Source organism: Arachis ipaensis, chromosome B09 (assembly GCF_000816755.2).
Source record: "Arachis ipaensis cultivar K30076 chromosome B09, Araip1.1, whole genome shotgun sequence".
Taxonomy (NCBI): Eukaryota; Viridiplantae; Streptophyta; class Magnoliopsida; order Fabales; family Fabaceae; genus Arachis; species Arachis ipaensis.
The window spans coordinates 36,576,894-36,593,236 of NC_029793.2; the positions used below are offsets into that span (position 1 = coordinate 36,576,894).

Consider the following 16,343-nt stretch of genomic DNA (forward strand, 5'->3'; position numbering starts at 1 on the left):
TAATATCACGGAAAACGTGTTTAAATGTCATTAGCGCTACACCTAATTCTGAGCTACAAAGTACAAATCATTCTGTTTCAAAAAGAAACTCATTCTGAACCTTTGGAAATGTAAGCTTTTCAATGTCCAGATTCCCATTACTTAGAACAAATTCTAATTATTCAACATTAACTTCTTTCTTGTTTACATTCCCTAGAAATCCTCTTGCATTGTCTCTTTCAAGTTCTCTTCAGGAAGAGTTTATCAATGATGACTTTATCTATGTCCCTCCAGAAAGTCAAACCTCTAATAAAGAGTAAGTTTATAAATATTTATTCACCACATGAATCTTGTTCGGTTCTGTAGGCTTGGTAATTTTAAATCATTACTGAAATATTTATTGTTTAATGCAGCAACCCTCCCAAACAACAACAACAACAACAATAATAACAACAACAACAAGAACCTGAATTGTAAGTTTTACCATTATTCACCACATTGCTTAATTTAGGTTCAGTGGGTTTGGTTATTTTAAATCACTTGATAGATAGTGTGTTCAGGATTTAGGGTTATTTTAAATCACTTCAACATCTATTAATGCAACAGCCCTCTGGAACCACAACACCAGCCCAGCAAAGAAGCAACAGTGCAGCAATCAGAAGAAGAAGTAGATGTTAATGTGTAAGTTTCACTGCTTATACAAATCCCAATAATTTCACTTCACTACATGTTTTAATTGTAAGTTTTATCTCTTCTATTTCTTACAGCTGCCCTTCGAAACCTAAAAAGCAGGCTGTCGAGATATCTTCACCGAGGAAAACAGAGCCAAAACCTGCGTTGTCTCTTATGAGTTCTGTTATTGAAGAATTATTGAAAGATGACTATTTCTATGAAATTTCTGATGATGAGTAAGTTGCACATAAAAATTCTTTTTATTCATTTTAATGAGTTATTTTTGAACTGTTATCTGTTTAATGCAGTAGCCCTGTCGAAGAAGAATAGCAACCTAGCCAAAGGGAAGATGATATGCCTTCCTTTAACCTTGGGATAAGTCCACCAGTATCTCAACCAACTCATCCCTCTAAGACGCCTGTTTCACAGCTTGAAATCTTGGCAGAGGCGGTGGTAGATCCTGGAGTGGCGGCAGCATTAAAGTTTGCTGAAGCAACAACTTCCGAGCCACCCTTCCAGCTGCTGCAGTTTTAAAAACTCTGGAAAAAAAGATAAAAATCTCCAAGGAGTTGATTGAAAAGTTTTATCATTGGATGAAACATGTAAAAAAGACAAAATATAGTAGCAACGAATATGATGCAATATTCGTCTTGAAACATGAGGCACTTTACGAGGGGTTAAGAGAATATTTCATGTCTCTAATGCCCAAAGAACAAGTGCATCCCGCGGTAAATTCTTTCCCAATTACGTAAATGTTAATGATTTTTCTAAACACTCTTATACAGTATATCTCAAAAATTTTCTACTTGTAGGTGGTCAGTATACATAGCATGATTCTCAACTAAATAAAAACTCGCAGGTATCAAGAACAAATATACATTGTGCCGCTGGATATTGTGGTAAGCTAAATTTCTTATTCTGTGCTGATTACTATTTGAATCGGTGGGAATGTTCATATTGATTCACCTGATTGTTGTGTGTTATGTTAATTTCTTTTCCATGAAGAAAACTTTTTTCTTCATGATTGAATCACGTCATATTCAGCATATGAATTGTGTTCGGTTCGGTGGAAATTTAATTTAACTGATCTTCGTTTTGCAGAATTTTATGTTGGGAAGACATGGCGTGGAGTACACTGATAAAACGACAAACAATTGCGTACGTGTGACACACGCAGAAGACCATCGACGCATACGCGTGACGTGCGTGACGTGCTGAAATTGCAGAAGACGCTGGGGGCGATTTTAGGCTGGTTTTGGACCCAGTTTTCGGCCCAGAAATACAGACTAGAGCCAGAGGACAAGCAGAGACTCAACACACATTCACGTACACTTAGTTTTAGTTTTAGGTTTTGAATCTTAGAGAAAAAAACACTACTTCCTCTAGGGTTCCTCACATTCTTAGATTTTTAGTTTTATGCTTTTGGATTGGATCTTGAGAGAGTTACTACCTTCGATTGAAGTCTCTATCATTACAGTTTGCTTTCTTATTTTCTTACTCTTTTACTTTCCATTTAGTTTGTTCAAAGTTACATATGGATATCTTTGATTTTGGAAATTATTAATGCAAGAGTTATTTTTACATTTAATTTCATTATTTGTTTGATTATCATCTCCCCTTAATTTATTAGCTCAAAAATTGCTTTTACTAAATTAATTTTTATTACCATGTCTCCTTTCTACTCCCTTTACATGTTTGCAAAAATGGCAACCATGTCAATGGAGTAGACTCCCAACTTGACTTTGGAGTTGATTAATAGGAGACCCTTGAGTTGGAATACTCAAGTGTTAATTTGTAATTGGAAGTTGCTAGCTAACTCTCTAGTCACTAACTCTAATCCTTCCCTAGGAAGGGATTAGAACTTGTGAATCAGATTTGGTTAGTTACTTGACTTTCCTTTATTAGGTAAAGGATAACTAAATAGAAGCAACAACCTCTTACTATTATACTTGGGAAAATTTAACAAGGATAGAAATTTCGATTAATCTTCTCCTAGTCAAGGCTTTTTATTTCAAATATATAAAACCTCTTGTTAATTTTTATTGCTTTAATTGATAATCATTTTATTTTTCTAATTCCCAACTCTAAAACTTCTCTGAAAATTCCTGACCAATAAATTGCACTCTTTTGTCAAATCGTTGGGAGACAACCTGGGAATTCTACTCTTAGTATTTTATTCTTAAATTGTGACAACTCTTTTTAAATTGATAAGTGAAATTTTTGTCAGTTAAGAACTGTACTTGCAATGTTGTTTTCATTATAAATTCTTAATCGGCAATTTTCTGCCCGTCAATTTTTGGTGTCATTGCCGAGGAGTTGCAACAGTGTGCTAAATTATTGGTTAGTGTAAATATTTTTAAATTTGCATCTTTGCATTATTTTATTCTATTTTTAGTTTAATTTTTCTTAATATATTTTATTTTTATTACCACGAGCTCTATGTTTCTTTCATTGAATGACGCATTCACTACCGGATCCGAGCTTAGCCGCGTTTGATCCTAAAATCGAGAAAACTATTTCACGTATTAGGTGAGCTCGGTGTCGGTTAGTGATAAACCCCATCTTGAGGGTTTATCTTGTTCTTAATTTAGGGTATTTTATGACCTTCTACCCACATTTATTCAATGAAATAGCATGGTTTCATGATTGTCTCCTAAATTGTGCTTAAGTGTGAAAACATGCTCTTTAGGTCCTTAATTGCTAATTTTGATTAACCTTTGATTCCACTAGATGTCTTGATATGTTTGTTAGTGATTCTAGGTTGGAAAGGCTAGGAATGGATCAAAGAAATGAAGAGAAAAGCATGCAAAGTGGAGAAATCATGGAAAATCAAGGATTGGGTGAAATTCACTCCACGCACACGCGTGGATTTTGAGGTCGCATGGCGACGCGTACGCGTACATGGCGCATACACGTGGATATGAAATTGTGATGCCAGGGCATCTTGGCCAGTTTCACTGACCTTTTCTTTACTGTTTTTAGGATAGTTTCATGCATTCCCTTAGGAAATAAGCTAGTTTTGGATAGATATTCACATACACCTTGATTCAAGTATACATTGTGCATTTTACATTATTTCATGAGAATTTTGCATGAGTTTAGTGACAAATTGTATGTTGCATTACCCATGACTTGGATTAGAACTTTGATGCACTCTATTGCTTGATTTCAGGACCAAAGGAAGCAAGGAATGGGAGATAACTTGCAAAGTTAATAAGAAAAGTGATTGCCAATAACGCTCTCGAAGCCCCACGTTAAAGAGCCACGTTAACTAAGTTAACGTGGGCTTTAACGTGGGAACAAAGGGGGCTTTTCAAAGTTATTGGGAATGTTAAGTCTCAATAACATGTGTGAAGGACTTAGAGGCAACGTTAGTGGCAATGTTTGTGCCACTAACGTTGAAGTTAACGTGGCTTTTACTTAGGAACGTTAGTGAGAAAGTTGATTGTCACTAACGTTCTCGAACTCATATTTTCACTAAACATTAACACCCCTAACGTTCTGAGCTAAAGTCTCTGCCCACTTCACACTTTCTCTCTGCAAGTAAAGCCAAGCCCAAATGAAGAAGAGAACTGCTTCAAACTCAAGATCCAAAGGCCCAAGACTTGAAGAGCCAACTAGAAGCTGAGAAAAGTAGTATATATAGGAGTAGCTTTGAATTGTTTAGGAGCTCTGGAAGTTGGAGAAGAGAACTACTCTCTGTATTTTACCTTTTCTGTATTTTCTAGTTTTATGATGTATTCTCCATCTTTGTTTTCATTTTCTAGAGTTATGAACAACTAAACCCCTTTCATTCGGTTAGGGAGCTCTGTTGTAATTTGATGGATCAATACTAATTTTCATTATTCTTATTCTATCTTTTCTCTTGATTTTACTTGAAAGCTTTCGATCTTCATCCAATTGGATAGTTATCTTGGAAAGGAAGCTATTCAAACTTGGATCTCTTCTGAACCTTGAAAGAGGAATGAAGAGATCAAGCTAGAAATGCTTTCTCATGCTGGACCAAATTGGGTTTGGATGGGTATGTGACTATAACCTTCTCAATACTTTATTTGGGAAATGCATGTGGTATAATCAGTGACCATACTTCATTTCTTCTCATGAGCAATTGACCAAGGAATTGGCTATTGATCAAGATTTGAGAGATTGAATTTGTAATTCAATCAATTAAGATTGCCAAGGAGATCAATGAGTGCATTGATTGAGGAAGAGATGAAAATGAACTTGATCCGGAGAATTTCAACATCTCCTAAGCCCAATGAACTCCCCATCTCTGATCTTACCCATTCTCTTTAATTTCTGCCATTTACTTTTATGAGCAAATCCCCCATTCCCATTTACAATTCTGTAATTTACTTTCAGTCATTTATTTCCAGTCCTTTAATTCTAGCATTTACTTTTCTGTTATTTACATTCCTGCCATTTTATTTTCTGCAACTCTCAACCCAAATTCTGGATTCGCTCAACTAGAACATTCTTCTAATTAAAGTTGCTTGATCAATCAATCCCTGTGGGATTCGACCTCACTCTATTGTGAGTTTTTACTTGACGACAAATTCGGTACACATGCAGAAGGAAATTTGTTGAGAGACAGTTTCCACCCGCATCAAATTGTCAAGAGACACGTACGCGTGACCCACGCGTACGCGTCGGTGCTCGCACGTGACTCACTTAAAAGCAATCCGCTGGGGGTGATTTTTGGGCTTCCCAGGCCCAAATCTAACTCATCTCTGATACTATTTAACCCAAGGACTGAAGGGGAATCACAACTTTTGAACACATTAGTTTAGTTTTGGAGGGAAAGTTAGTTTCTAGAGAGAGAAGCTCTCACCTCTCTCTAGAATTAGGATTAGGTTAGATCTAGATTAGAATTTCTTAGATCTAGGTTAATTTCATGCTTTGATTTACTTTTCCCTTGCAATTTCTTCTTCTTCTACCTTTCCTCTCTCTAGTTTAGCATTTAATTCTTGTAATCCTTTACTTTTATGTTGATGCATTTTGGTTATTCCCTTTTCTTTTTAATGCAATTCATGTTTTGATTTTCTTTATTGTTGATTTGCTTTATTGTTGTTAATTCCTTGCAATTGAGTAGTGTAGATGTCTTCCAAGTGTATGATAAAATGCTTGGTTGGGTTGTAGAATAGATTTTTCTCCTCTTGGCTTTGGTACAGTAATTAGTGACTCTTGAGTTATCTAATTCCTTTGTTTATTGATAATTAGAAGTTGCTAAATAACTTGAATGCCACTAAAGCTAGTCTTTCCTTTGGGATTTGGTTAGGACTTGTGGAATCAAGTTAATCCATCCACTTGGCTTTCCTCCATGGTTAGAGGTTAACTAAGTAGGAGCAATGGACAATTGTGGTCATAATTGAGGAGGATAACTAGGATAGGACTTCCAATTCTCATGCCTTGCCAAGAGATTTGTTAGTTGTTAGTTTATTTCCTTTGCCATTTATATTTCTTGTCTATTATCTCAAAAACCCCAAACATACCTCATAACCAATAACAAGAACACTTTATTGCAATTCCTAGGGAGAACGACCCGAGGTTTAAATACTTCGGTTTATAATTTTAGGGGTTTTTACTTGTGACAAACAAATGTTTGTATGAAAGGATCATTGTTGTTTTAGAAACTATACTTGCAACGAGATTTCATTTGTTAAATTCTAAACCGTCAATAAACTATTCATCAAAATGGCGCCGTTGCCGGGGAGTTGCAATGGTGTTGTGTTACTGATTATTGTACATATGTGAATATTGTGAATAGTTTGCTTGTTTGATTTAGTAGCTAGATTTTATCTCCTTGTTTTTATGCTTTTTATTTTTGTCTTTGTTATCATGAATTCTCACTTTGACTACGAGTTTGGTTCTAACTATGTTGTAGGAAATGGAAGCTACAATGAAGATGTGTATCAAGGATGGGATAATCAAAGGTGGGAGGAGCCATATGCATATGATCAATCTTCATGGCAACAACCTCCCCCAATTCACTATTAACAAGAGCCATTCTATGATGCATATCAATCCAATGGCTATGGTAAATCTCCTTATGACTTTCAAGAACCGCCACCATACGCCTATGAGCTATATCCTCAACATAACCCTCAACCATACTCACAAGCCACTTACTACAAAACACCCTCATATGATCCTAACTCATATCCACCAGACCAACCTCCTTTTGAGCCATATGAGCCACATATTGAACCATCGCTGACGAACAGATTCTTGCTAGTAAAGAAATTTTTATAAAAAATAATAATCGTGTTGGTAGTATAGTTTCTAAACCAACAGAGAATCCTTTCGTACAAAAGTTTTGGCTGTCACAAGTAACAAAATCCAATAAAATTGATAATCGAAGTATTGAAACCTCGGGTCGTCTCTCAAGGAATTGCAAGGAGGTATGATTTATTATTGGTTATGGAAAAGTATATTTTGTTTTGGGTTTTTTGAAATAAGGAACAAGTAATTTAAATGACAAGAAAAATAAATTAATAATTAAAAAATCTCTTGGCAAGGTATAAGAACTAAAAATCCCATCATAGTTATCCTTATCAGGTGTGATGAGAATTGTTTATCGCTCCCACTTAGTTAACCCTTACTAAGCTCTTCTTTGACAACTTCCACCTCCTTACAAGCTTCTTCAATATCAACCTCTTCCTCTTGGTAGCTTTCTTCCAATTTAATATCCTCTTCATTGTCCACCAAGGGCATGGGAGGTTGTGCTTCTTCTTCTTTAATCTCTATGTCAAGTCCAACGGGAGAGGATTCAATTGTAGATAAGAATTCATCAATGATTGAATCCATCTCTTGATCATCCCCTTCAAAGTCTTCAACCATGATATGCCTCAGAGGTTGTACACCCTCCTCAACATCAAATTCAAACTCCTTAGAAGGGGGTTCTGTGACTTGAGGTTCCCATGGACGTTCTGCATCTCCCAAGTCTTCAACCAATTCTTCTTCTTCGATAATTTTAACTTCCTCCACTTGTTCCAGTACAAAGTCATGCTCATTACTGTCCATTGGAGTTTCTAGTATCTCCTTCATGCTGCGTTCTTCATTAGATTGCCCACATGAAGCCATGGGGGCTCCTTGAGTGTCCGAACGTTGGGAAGGTAATCGATTAATCGCTTACTCCAGTTGGTGAAGGGTTGCATGAAATTTTTCCACTGTTTCCTTGAGTTGCTCCCTTGATTCTTGGGTTGATGGATATGGACATGGTGCATAAGGACGAGGTGGTTCTTGGGAGTAATTGGATTGGAATTGGGGTGGGTATGGGTTAGGGTCATATGGAGGTGAGTGTTGGTAGGTAGCTTGTGAGTGTGGTGGTTCATAGCTATGTTGATGAGGTGGCTTGTAGGCGTATGATGGGGCTTGTTGGTAACTACAAGGGGGTCCAACATATCTATCATCTTGGTACGCACCTCGGAATGGCTCTTGACCATAGTAATTAGGTGGAGGTGGTTTGTCACGAAAGGGTCCACCATATCTAATGTCTGGGCATGCATTGTAGGATGGTCGTTGTCCATGGTATCTTGGAAGGTGTTGTTGCCGAAAGGGTTGATCAGATCCTCGTGGCTCCTTCCATCTGTGATTGTTTCGACCTTGGTGCATGTTCCTGTTATAGCTTCCATTCCTTTCAACAACATTAGAACCAAACTCAAAGCGACGGGGGTGAGAACTCATAGTAACTAATAAAAATTAAAAACAAAAACAAATAAACAAGCAAAGGAAAATAAAATAAAATAAAATAAATAAGAGAAAAAGTTTGAAAAAGATTTTATTTTAAGATTAGAAAAGATAAGATAAGTTAGGTAAGAGAAGATAAGTTTTTAAATTAAAAGGTTTTGAAATTTAAATTTTTGAATTTGAAAATTAAATTTTGAATTTTAAATTTTGAAATTTGAATTTTGAAAAGTCAACAATATAAGATAAAGATTTGAAAAAGATTTAAATTTTGAAAAGGTTTGATTTTTAAAATTTTAAATTTGAATTTGAAATAAGATAAGATAAGATTCTGAAAAAGATATGATTTTTGAAAAAAAGATTTGAATTTTGAAATTTAAAACTAAGATAAGATAAAATAAAAAAATTTTAAAATAAAAATCTGATCTTTTTTTCGAAAAAATCAAATTAAAAGTAAATATTTACAATAACCAATAATAAGGCACATGTTTGCAATTCCCCGGCAACGGCGCCATTTTGACGAACGGATTTGATGAGTGGATATTTTATACGCTTTTGGGGTTAATTTCATATAGTTTTTAGTATGTTTTAGTTAGTTTTTAGTTTATTTTCATTAGTTTCTAGGCAAAATTCATATTTCTGGACTTTACTATGAGTTTGTGTGTTTTTCTGTAATTTCAGGTATTTTCTGGCTGAAATTGAGGGATCTGAGCAAAAATCTGATTCAGGCTGAAAAAGGACTCCTGATGCTATTGGATCCTGACCTCTCTGCACTCGGAATGGAATTTCTGGAGCTACAAGAGGCCAATTGACGCGCTTCCAATTGCGTTGAAAAGTAGACATCCAGGGCTTTCCATCAATATATAATAGTCCATACTTTTCTCAAGGATAGATGATGTAAACTGGCGTTCAACACCAGTTCCATGTTGCAGTCTGGCGTCCAACGCCAGAAACACGTTACAAGTTGGAGTTCAACGCCAGAAACAAGTTACAGCCTGGCGTTGAATGCCCAAAACAGCCCAGGCACGTGAGAAGCTTTAATCTCAGCCCCAGCACACACCAAGTGGGCCCCATAAGTGGATTTCTGCACTATCTATCATAGTTTACTCATTTTCTGTAAACCTATGTTACTAGTTTAGTATTTAAACAACTTTTAGAGACTTATTTTGTATCTCATGACATTTTAGATCTGAATTTTGTACTCTTTGACAGTATGAGTCTCTAAACTCCATTGTTGGGGATAAGGAGCTCTGCTGTGTCTCGATGAATTAATGCAAGTATTTCTGTTTTCCATTCAAACATGTGTGTTCCTATCTAAGATATCCATTCGCACTTCAACATGAATGTGATGAACGTGACAATCATCATCATTCCCCCACGAACGCGTGCCTAACAACCACTTCCGTTCACCGTAGAATGAATGAATATCTCTTGGATCTCTTAATCAGAATCTTTGTGGTATAAGCTAGATTGATGGCAGCATTCAAGAGAATCTGGAAAGTCTAAACCTTGTCTGTGGTATTCCGAGTAGGATTCAAGGATTGAATGACTGTGACGAGCTTCAAACTCATGAGTGCTGGGCGTAGTGACAGACGCAAAAGGATAGTAAATCCCATTCCGGTACGATTGAGAACCTGCAGATGATTAGCCGTGCGGTGACAGCGCACCTAGACCCTTTTCACTGGAAGGATGGATGGTAGCCATTGACAACGGTGATCCACCAACACACAGCTTGCCATAGGAGGACGTGCGTGCGTGAATCAGGAAACAGAGGAAAGCAGAATTTCAGAAGACAAAGCATCTCCAAAACTCCAACATATTCTCCATTACTGCATACAAGTATAATTTGTGTTCTGCCCTTCTTAATTTTTACAATTCAAATTAAGAATTATTATTGATATTATATCCTGACTAAGAGTTACGAGATAACCATAGCTTGCTTCAAGCCAACAATCTCCGTGGGATCGACCCTTACTCACGTAAGGTATTACTTGGACGACCCAGTGCACTTGCTGGTTAGTTGTGCGAATTTGTGAAGAATTGTGATTTCCAATTTCGTGCACCAAGTTTTTGGCACCGTTGCCGGAGATTGTTTGAGTTTGAACAACTGACGGTGAATCCTGTTGCTTAGATTAGGAAAATTTTGTCTTTTGGGTCAGAGTCTTTTATATTCTTTTCAAAAAAAATAAATAAAATAAAAATAAAAATAATATTTTTCTTAGTTATTAAAAATATTTTTCAAAACAAGTGTTACATTTACTGCCCATTTGGCTAGAGCGTTGGTTTGTGTTCTTGGTAAATTGGGTACCTTCTTTTTAAAATTCTTTTTCAAAAATAATTTTTACATTAAATCTTGTGCCAAACTTTAAGTTTGGTGTTTTCTTGTTGATTTTTCTTTGGTTTTCGAAAAATCTTATTTTGGTTTTCTAAAAATTTTAAGTTTGGTGTTCTTTCTGCATGTTCTTGTGTTCTTGTGAATCTTCAAAGTGTTCTTGAGTTTTCCTTGTGTCTTGATCTTAAAATTTTTAAGTTTGGTGTTCCTTGGTGTTTACCCTCCAAAATTTTCGAAAACAAGGAGCATTAGATCTAAAAATTTTAAATCATTTTTTCTCTATATTACATCATCTCCCTTTCTCCATCATGGATCTAAGTGGAAATGAACAGTCCAGAAGGACTCTGGGGTCATATGCTAACCACTCTACTGCTTCATATGGGAGTAGTATCTGCATACCCTCCATTGGAGTCAGTAGCTTTGAGTTGAATCCTCAGCTCATTATCATGGTGCAGCAAAACTGCCAGTATTCTGGTCTTCCATAGGAAGAACCTACAGAGTTTCTGGCACCGTTTTTACAAATTGCTGACACAGTACATGATAAGGAAGTAGATCAGGATGTCTACAGATTATTACTATTTCCATTTGCTGTAAAAGACCAAGCCAAGAGGTGGTTAAATAACCAACCTAAGGCTAGCATAAGGACATGGAAACAGCTGACAGAAAAATTTCTGAATCAATACTTTCCTCCAAAACGGATGACACAGCTAAGGCTGGACATCCAAGGCTTTAAACAAGGAGATAATGAATCTCTTTATGATGCCTGGGAGAGATACAGAGAGATGCTACAAAAATTCCCCTCTAAAATGTTTTCAGAGTGGGTTCAGTTAGACATCTTCTATTATGGGCTTACAGAAAGAGCTCAGATCTCTCTAGATTACTCAGCTGGTGGATCTATCCACATGAGAAAGATAATTGAAGAAGTTCAAGAGCTCATTGATACAGTTGCCAGAAATCAGCATATGTACCTAAGTAGTGACCCTTCCATGAAAGAAGAAGTTAAAACAGTAACTGCTGAACTCAGTCCTGTAGAACAAGCTGCTGAATTCAATCAGCAATTGGACTTTCTAACACAACAGTTAGCCGAATTCAAAGATAGACTACAAGAGACAAGGATGGCTAATATAAATATGGAAGAACAATTGAAACAAACAAAACAGCAGCTGTCAAAACAAATAACAGAAGAATGCCAAGCAGTTCAATTAAGAAGTGGAAAAACATTAAATACCCCACCTCAAGGTAGCAGGAAGCCAAGGAATGAGCAAACCACCCAAAATCCATCTGAGGACAGTAAGAGCCCAGGAAAAAATAATTCTGGCATTAAAACGCCAGAAATTGGGTGGAAGGCTGGCGCTGAACGCCTAGACCATGCTCAGGATTGGCGTTCAACGCCAGAAACAAGCAAGGAACTGGCGTTGAACGCCCAAAGGAAGCACAGTTCTGGCATTCAGACGCCAAGAACAGATAAGGAATTGGCGTCTAACGTCACTCCAGCTTCTAACTCTGGCACTCAAATGCCAGAGAGGGATCAAACACACACAAGTGCTGATGACAACCCCTCTAAAAAGGCTTCTTCAACTATTTCTGTAGGAAATAAACCTACAGCAACCAAGGTTGAGGAATATAAAGCCAAGATACCTTATCCTCAAAAACTCCGCCAAGAGGAGCAGGATAAGCAATTTGCTCGCTTTGCAGATTATCTCAGGACTCCACATTAGAGGAAAATTGCACCAGGACAGCTTTATGCGATCTTGGGGCAAGCATCAACCTAATACCTGCATCCACTATCAGAAAGCTTGGTTTAACTGAAGAAGTTAAACCAACCCAAATATGTCTCCAACTTGCTGATGGCTCCATTAAATACCCATCAGGCGTGATTGAGGACATGATTGTCAGGGTTGGGCAATTCGCCTTTCCCACTAACTTCGTAGTGCTGGAAATAGAGGAGCACAAGAGTGCTACTCTAATTCTAGGAAGACTTTTCCTAGCAACTGGACGAACTCTCATTGATGTCCAAAAGGGGGAAGTCACCCTGAGAGTCAATGAAGATGAGTTTAAGTTGAATGCTGTCAATGCCATGCAGCATCCAGACACACCAAAAGACTGCATGAAAGTTGATCTTATTGACTCTTTGGTAGAAGAGATCAACATGGCTGAGAGTCTCGAATCAGAGCTGGAAAACATCTTTAAAGATGTTCCACCTGATCTAGAGGATTCAGAGGAATTGAAAGAGTCTCTGAAATTTCCTCAGGAAGAGGAAAAATCTCCTAAACCCGAGCTCAAACTATTACCACCATCCCTGAAATATGCATTTCTAGGAGAAGGTGATACTTTTCCAGTGATCATAAGCTCTGCTTTAAATCCATAGGTGGTCCATAAGGACACACAAGACAGCTCTTGGGTGGTCCATAAGTGACCTTAAGGGCATAAGCTCAGCTAGATGCAAACACAATATCTTATTGGAGGACGATGCTAAGCCAGTGGTTCAACCACAGAGCGACTAAATCCAACCATGAAGGAAGTGGTGCAGAAAGAGGTCACTAAATTACTGGAGGCTGGGATTATTTATCCTATTTTAGATAGCCCCTGGGTGAGTCCTGTTCAAGTTGTCCCTAAAAAGGGAGGCATGACAGTGGTTCATAATGAAAAAAATGAACTGGTTCCTACAAGAACAGTTACAGGGTGGCGCATGTGTATTGATTACAGAAGGCTCAATACAGCCACCAGAAAGGATCATTTTCCTTTACCATTCATAGACCAGATGCTAGAAACACTAGCAGGTCATAATTATTACTGCTTTTTGGATGGCTATTCAGGCTACAACCAAATTGCAGTAGATCCCCAAGATCAAGAGAAAACAGCATTCACATGTCCATCTGGAGTATTTGCTTACAGAAGGATGCCTTTTGGGCTGTGTAATGCGCCTGCAACCTTTCAGAGATGCATGCTCTCTATTTTCTCTGATATGGTGGAAAACTTTCTGGAAGTCTTCATGGATGACTTCTCAGTATATGGAGACTCATTCAGCTCCTGTCTTGATCACCTGACACTGGTTTTGAAAAGATGCCAAGAGACCAACCTGGTTTTAAACTGGGAAAAATGTCACTTTATGGTGACTGAAGGGATTGTCCTTGGGCATAAAATTTCAAACAAGGGAATAGAGGTGGATCAAGCTAAAATAGAGGTAATTGAAAAATTACCACCACCTGCCAATGTTAAGGCAATCAGAAGCTTTCTGGGGCATGCAGGATTCTATAGGAGGTTTATAAAGGATTTTTCAAAAATTGCAAAACCTCTAAGCAACCTGCTATCTGCTGACACACCATTTGTGTTTGACACAGAGTGTCTGCAGGTGTTTGAAACTCTGAAAGCTAAGCTAGTCACAGCACCAGTTATCTCTGCACAAGACTGGACATTACCGTTCAAATTAATGTGTGATGCCAGTGATCACACCGCCATTCAGGAATTACCATGGTTTGCAGACATTGCAAACTACAAAGCTGCAAGGTTTATTCCCAAGGAGTACAGCAGGCAACAAAAGAAAAAATTAATTACTGATGCAAAGTACTACTTATGGGATGAACCATATCTCTTTAAGAGATGTACAGACGGAATAATCCGTAGGTGTGTGCCTAGAAAAGAAGTGCAGAGGATCCTATGGCATTGCCATGGATCACAATATGGAGGCCATTTCGGAGGTGAGCGAACAGCCACCAAGGTCCTCCAATGTGGTTTCTACTGGCCTACACTCTATAGAGATTCCCGAGAGTTTATATGTAACTGTGATAGTTGCCAGAGAGCTGGTAATTTGCCTCATAGTTATGCCATGCCTCAACAAGGAATCTTGGAGATTGAGTTGTTTGATGTATGGGGAATTGATTTCATGGGGCTTTTCCCACCATCATACTCAAATATTTATATTCTGGTGGCAGTTGACTATGTATCAAAATGGGTAGAAGCCATTGCCACACCCACCAATGATACTAAAACAGTACTAAAGTTCCTCCAGAAACACATATTCAGCAGATTTGGTGTCCCTAGGGACTAATCAGTGATGGGGGCACTCACTTCTGCAACAAACAGCTTTACTCTGCCATGGTCCAGTATGGGATTCGCCATAAGGTGGCAACTCCATATCATCCACAGACAAATGGGCAAGCTGAAGTCTCTAACAGAGAACTAAAAAGAATCCTGGAATGGACTGTAAGTACCCGTAGAAAGGATTGGGCACAAAGCTTGGATGATGCTCTGTGGGCTTACAGAACAGCATTCAAGACTCCCATAGGGACCTCTCCTTACCAACTTGTGTATGGTAAAGCTTGTCACCTGCCCGTGGAACTGGAACATAAGGCCTACTGGGCAACCAGATTCCTTAACTTTGATGCCAAATTACCTGGAGAGAAAAGATTGCTCCAGCTGAATGAGCTAGAGGAATTCAGATTCACTGCTTTCGAAAATGCCAAGCTTTACAAAGAGAAATCAAAAAGGTGGCATGACAGAAAGCTGTCATCTAGAATCTTTGAACTAGGACAAAAAGTTTTGTTGTTTAACTCTAGGCTCAGGCTATTTCCCGGGAAACTGAAGTCCCGGTGGAAAGGACCATATGTGATTACAAGTGTATCACCATATGGTTATGTGGAGCTTCAAGATATTGATTCTGATAAGAAGTTCATTGTTAATGGACAGAGAATCAAGCACTATCTTGAAGGCAATGTTGAGCAAGAGTGCTCAAGGCTGAGGCTAGATTAAAAACTCAGCAAGGTCCAGCTAAAGACAATAAAGAAGCGCTTGCTGGGAGGCAACCCAGCATGGGGCATCACTGCCTTTAAGCATTTTGCCCTATTCTTGATTTTATTTGTTTATATAAAGTTCATTGATACTAAGTTAAAGAGTCAATTGTATAAGTTTACAGGGTTACAGAAGGATTCTGCACACAAAACAGAGAAAAAGAGCTCACCGGCAAGAAAACGCCAGTAAAAGTCTATTTTGGGCGTTCAACGCCCAAAAGAAGCATCCACTGGCGTTGAACGCCAGAAAGAAGCATCTTCTGGGCGTTTAACGCCAGATTTACAGCGTCCTGGGCGTTCAGAAAAATGCCCAGTGACAAAGGAGTTCCTGGCGTTCAACGCCAGAAAGAAGCAACAGCTGGGCGTTGAATGCCCAGGAGAAGCAGCAGTTGGGCGTTGAACGCCCAAAACATGCAGCGTTTGGGCGTTCAAACGCCAAGATGGTGGGGAGGAGGTAAATTCGTTTTTTCTTCATATTTTTCATTTTAATCTTAATTTTCATGTTTCAATTCATGATTTCTTGCATAAATATGTTACAAACCCTGATTTCTAAAATCCCTAATTTCTAAAAATCCCACTTTAAAAATATCAAATGTATCTTAATCCATAAGCACAATCCTTTTTTTATCCAATTCAACTCTTTTTCAAAATTTTCAAAACAAATCTATCTCTTTTCATTCAAAAATCTTTTCAACTAATCAATATCTTTTTCAAATCTCCATTTATCTTTTTCAAAAAATCCAAATTTATCTTTTTCAAATATCTTTCATATCTTTTCAATTTTAAATTATATCTTTTCTTATCATACTTATCTCTTTTTAAATCATATCTTCTATCTTATCTTTCTCCCTATTTTCGAAAACCCACCCCCCTCCCTTTTAAAAACA

General features: G+C 37.7%; 1 protein-coding gene across 1 annotated transcript; it reads left to right on the top strand.

Moving 5' to 3' along the window:
- LOC107615385 (histone H2A.v1-like) lies at positions 250-981 on the top strand. The gene is made up of 5 exons (XM_016317449.1): positions 250-295; positions 393-452; positions 586-646; positions 747-887; positions 960-981. Exons 1-5 carry the CDS (start codon positions 250-252, stop codon positions 979-981), a joined length of 330 nt encoding a protein of 109 aa, XP_016172935.1.

Bases quoted from the DNA above. Each gene is read 5' to 3' on its own strand.
- LOC107615385 (XM_016317449.1), top strand. From the start codon at position 250: ATGACTTTATCTATGTCCCTCCAGAAAGTCAAACCTCTAATAAAGA. The intron at 296-392 runs GTAAGTTTATAA...TGTTTAATGCAG, and splicing joins AGTCAAACCTCTAATAAAGA to CAACCCTCCCAAACAACAAC. The intron at 888-959 runs GTAAGTTGCACA...TGTTTAATGCAG, and splicing joins TATGAAATTTCTGATGATGA to TAGCCCTGTCGAAGAAGAAT.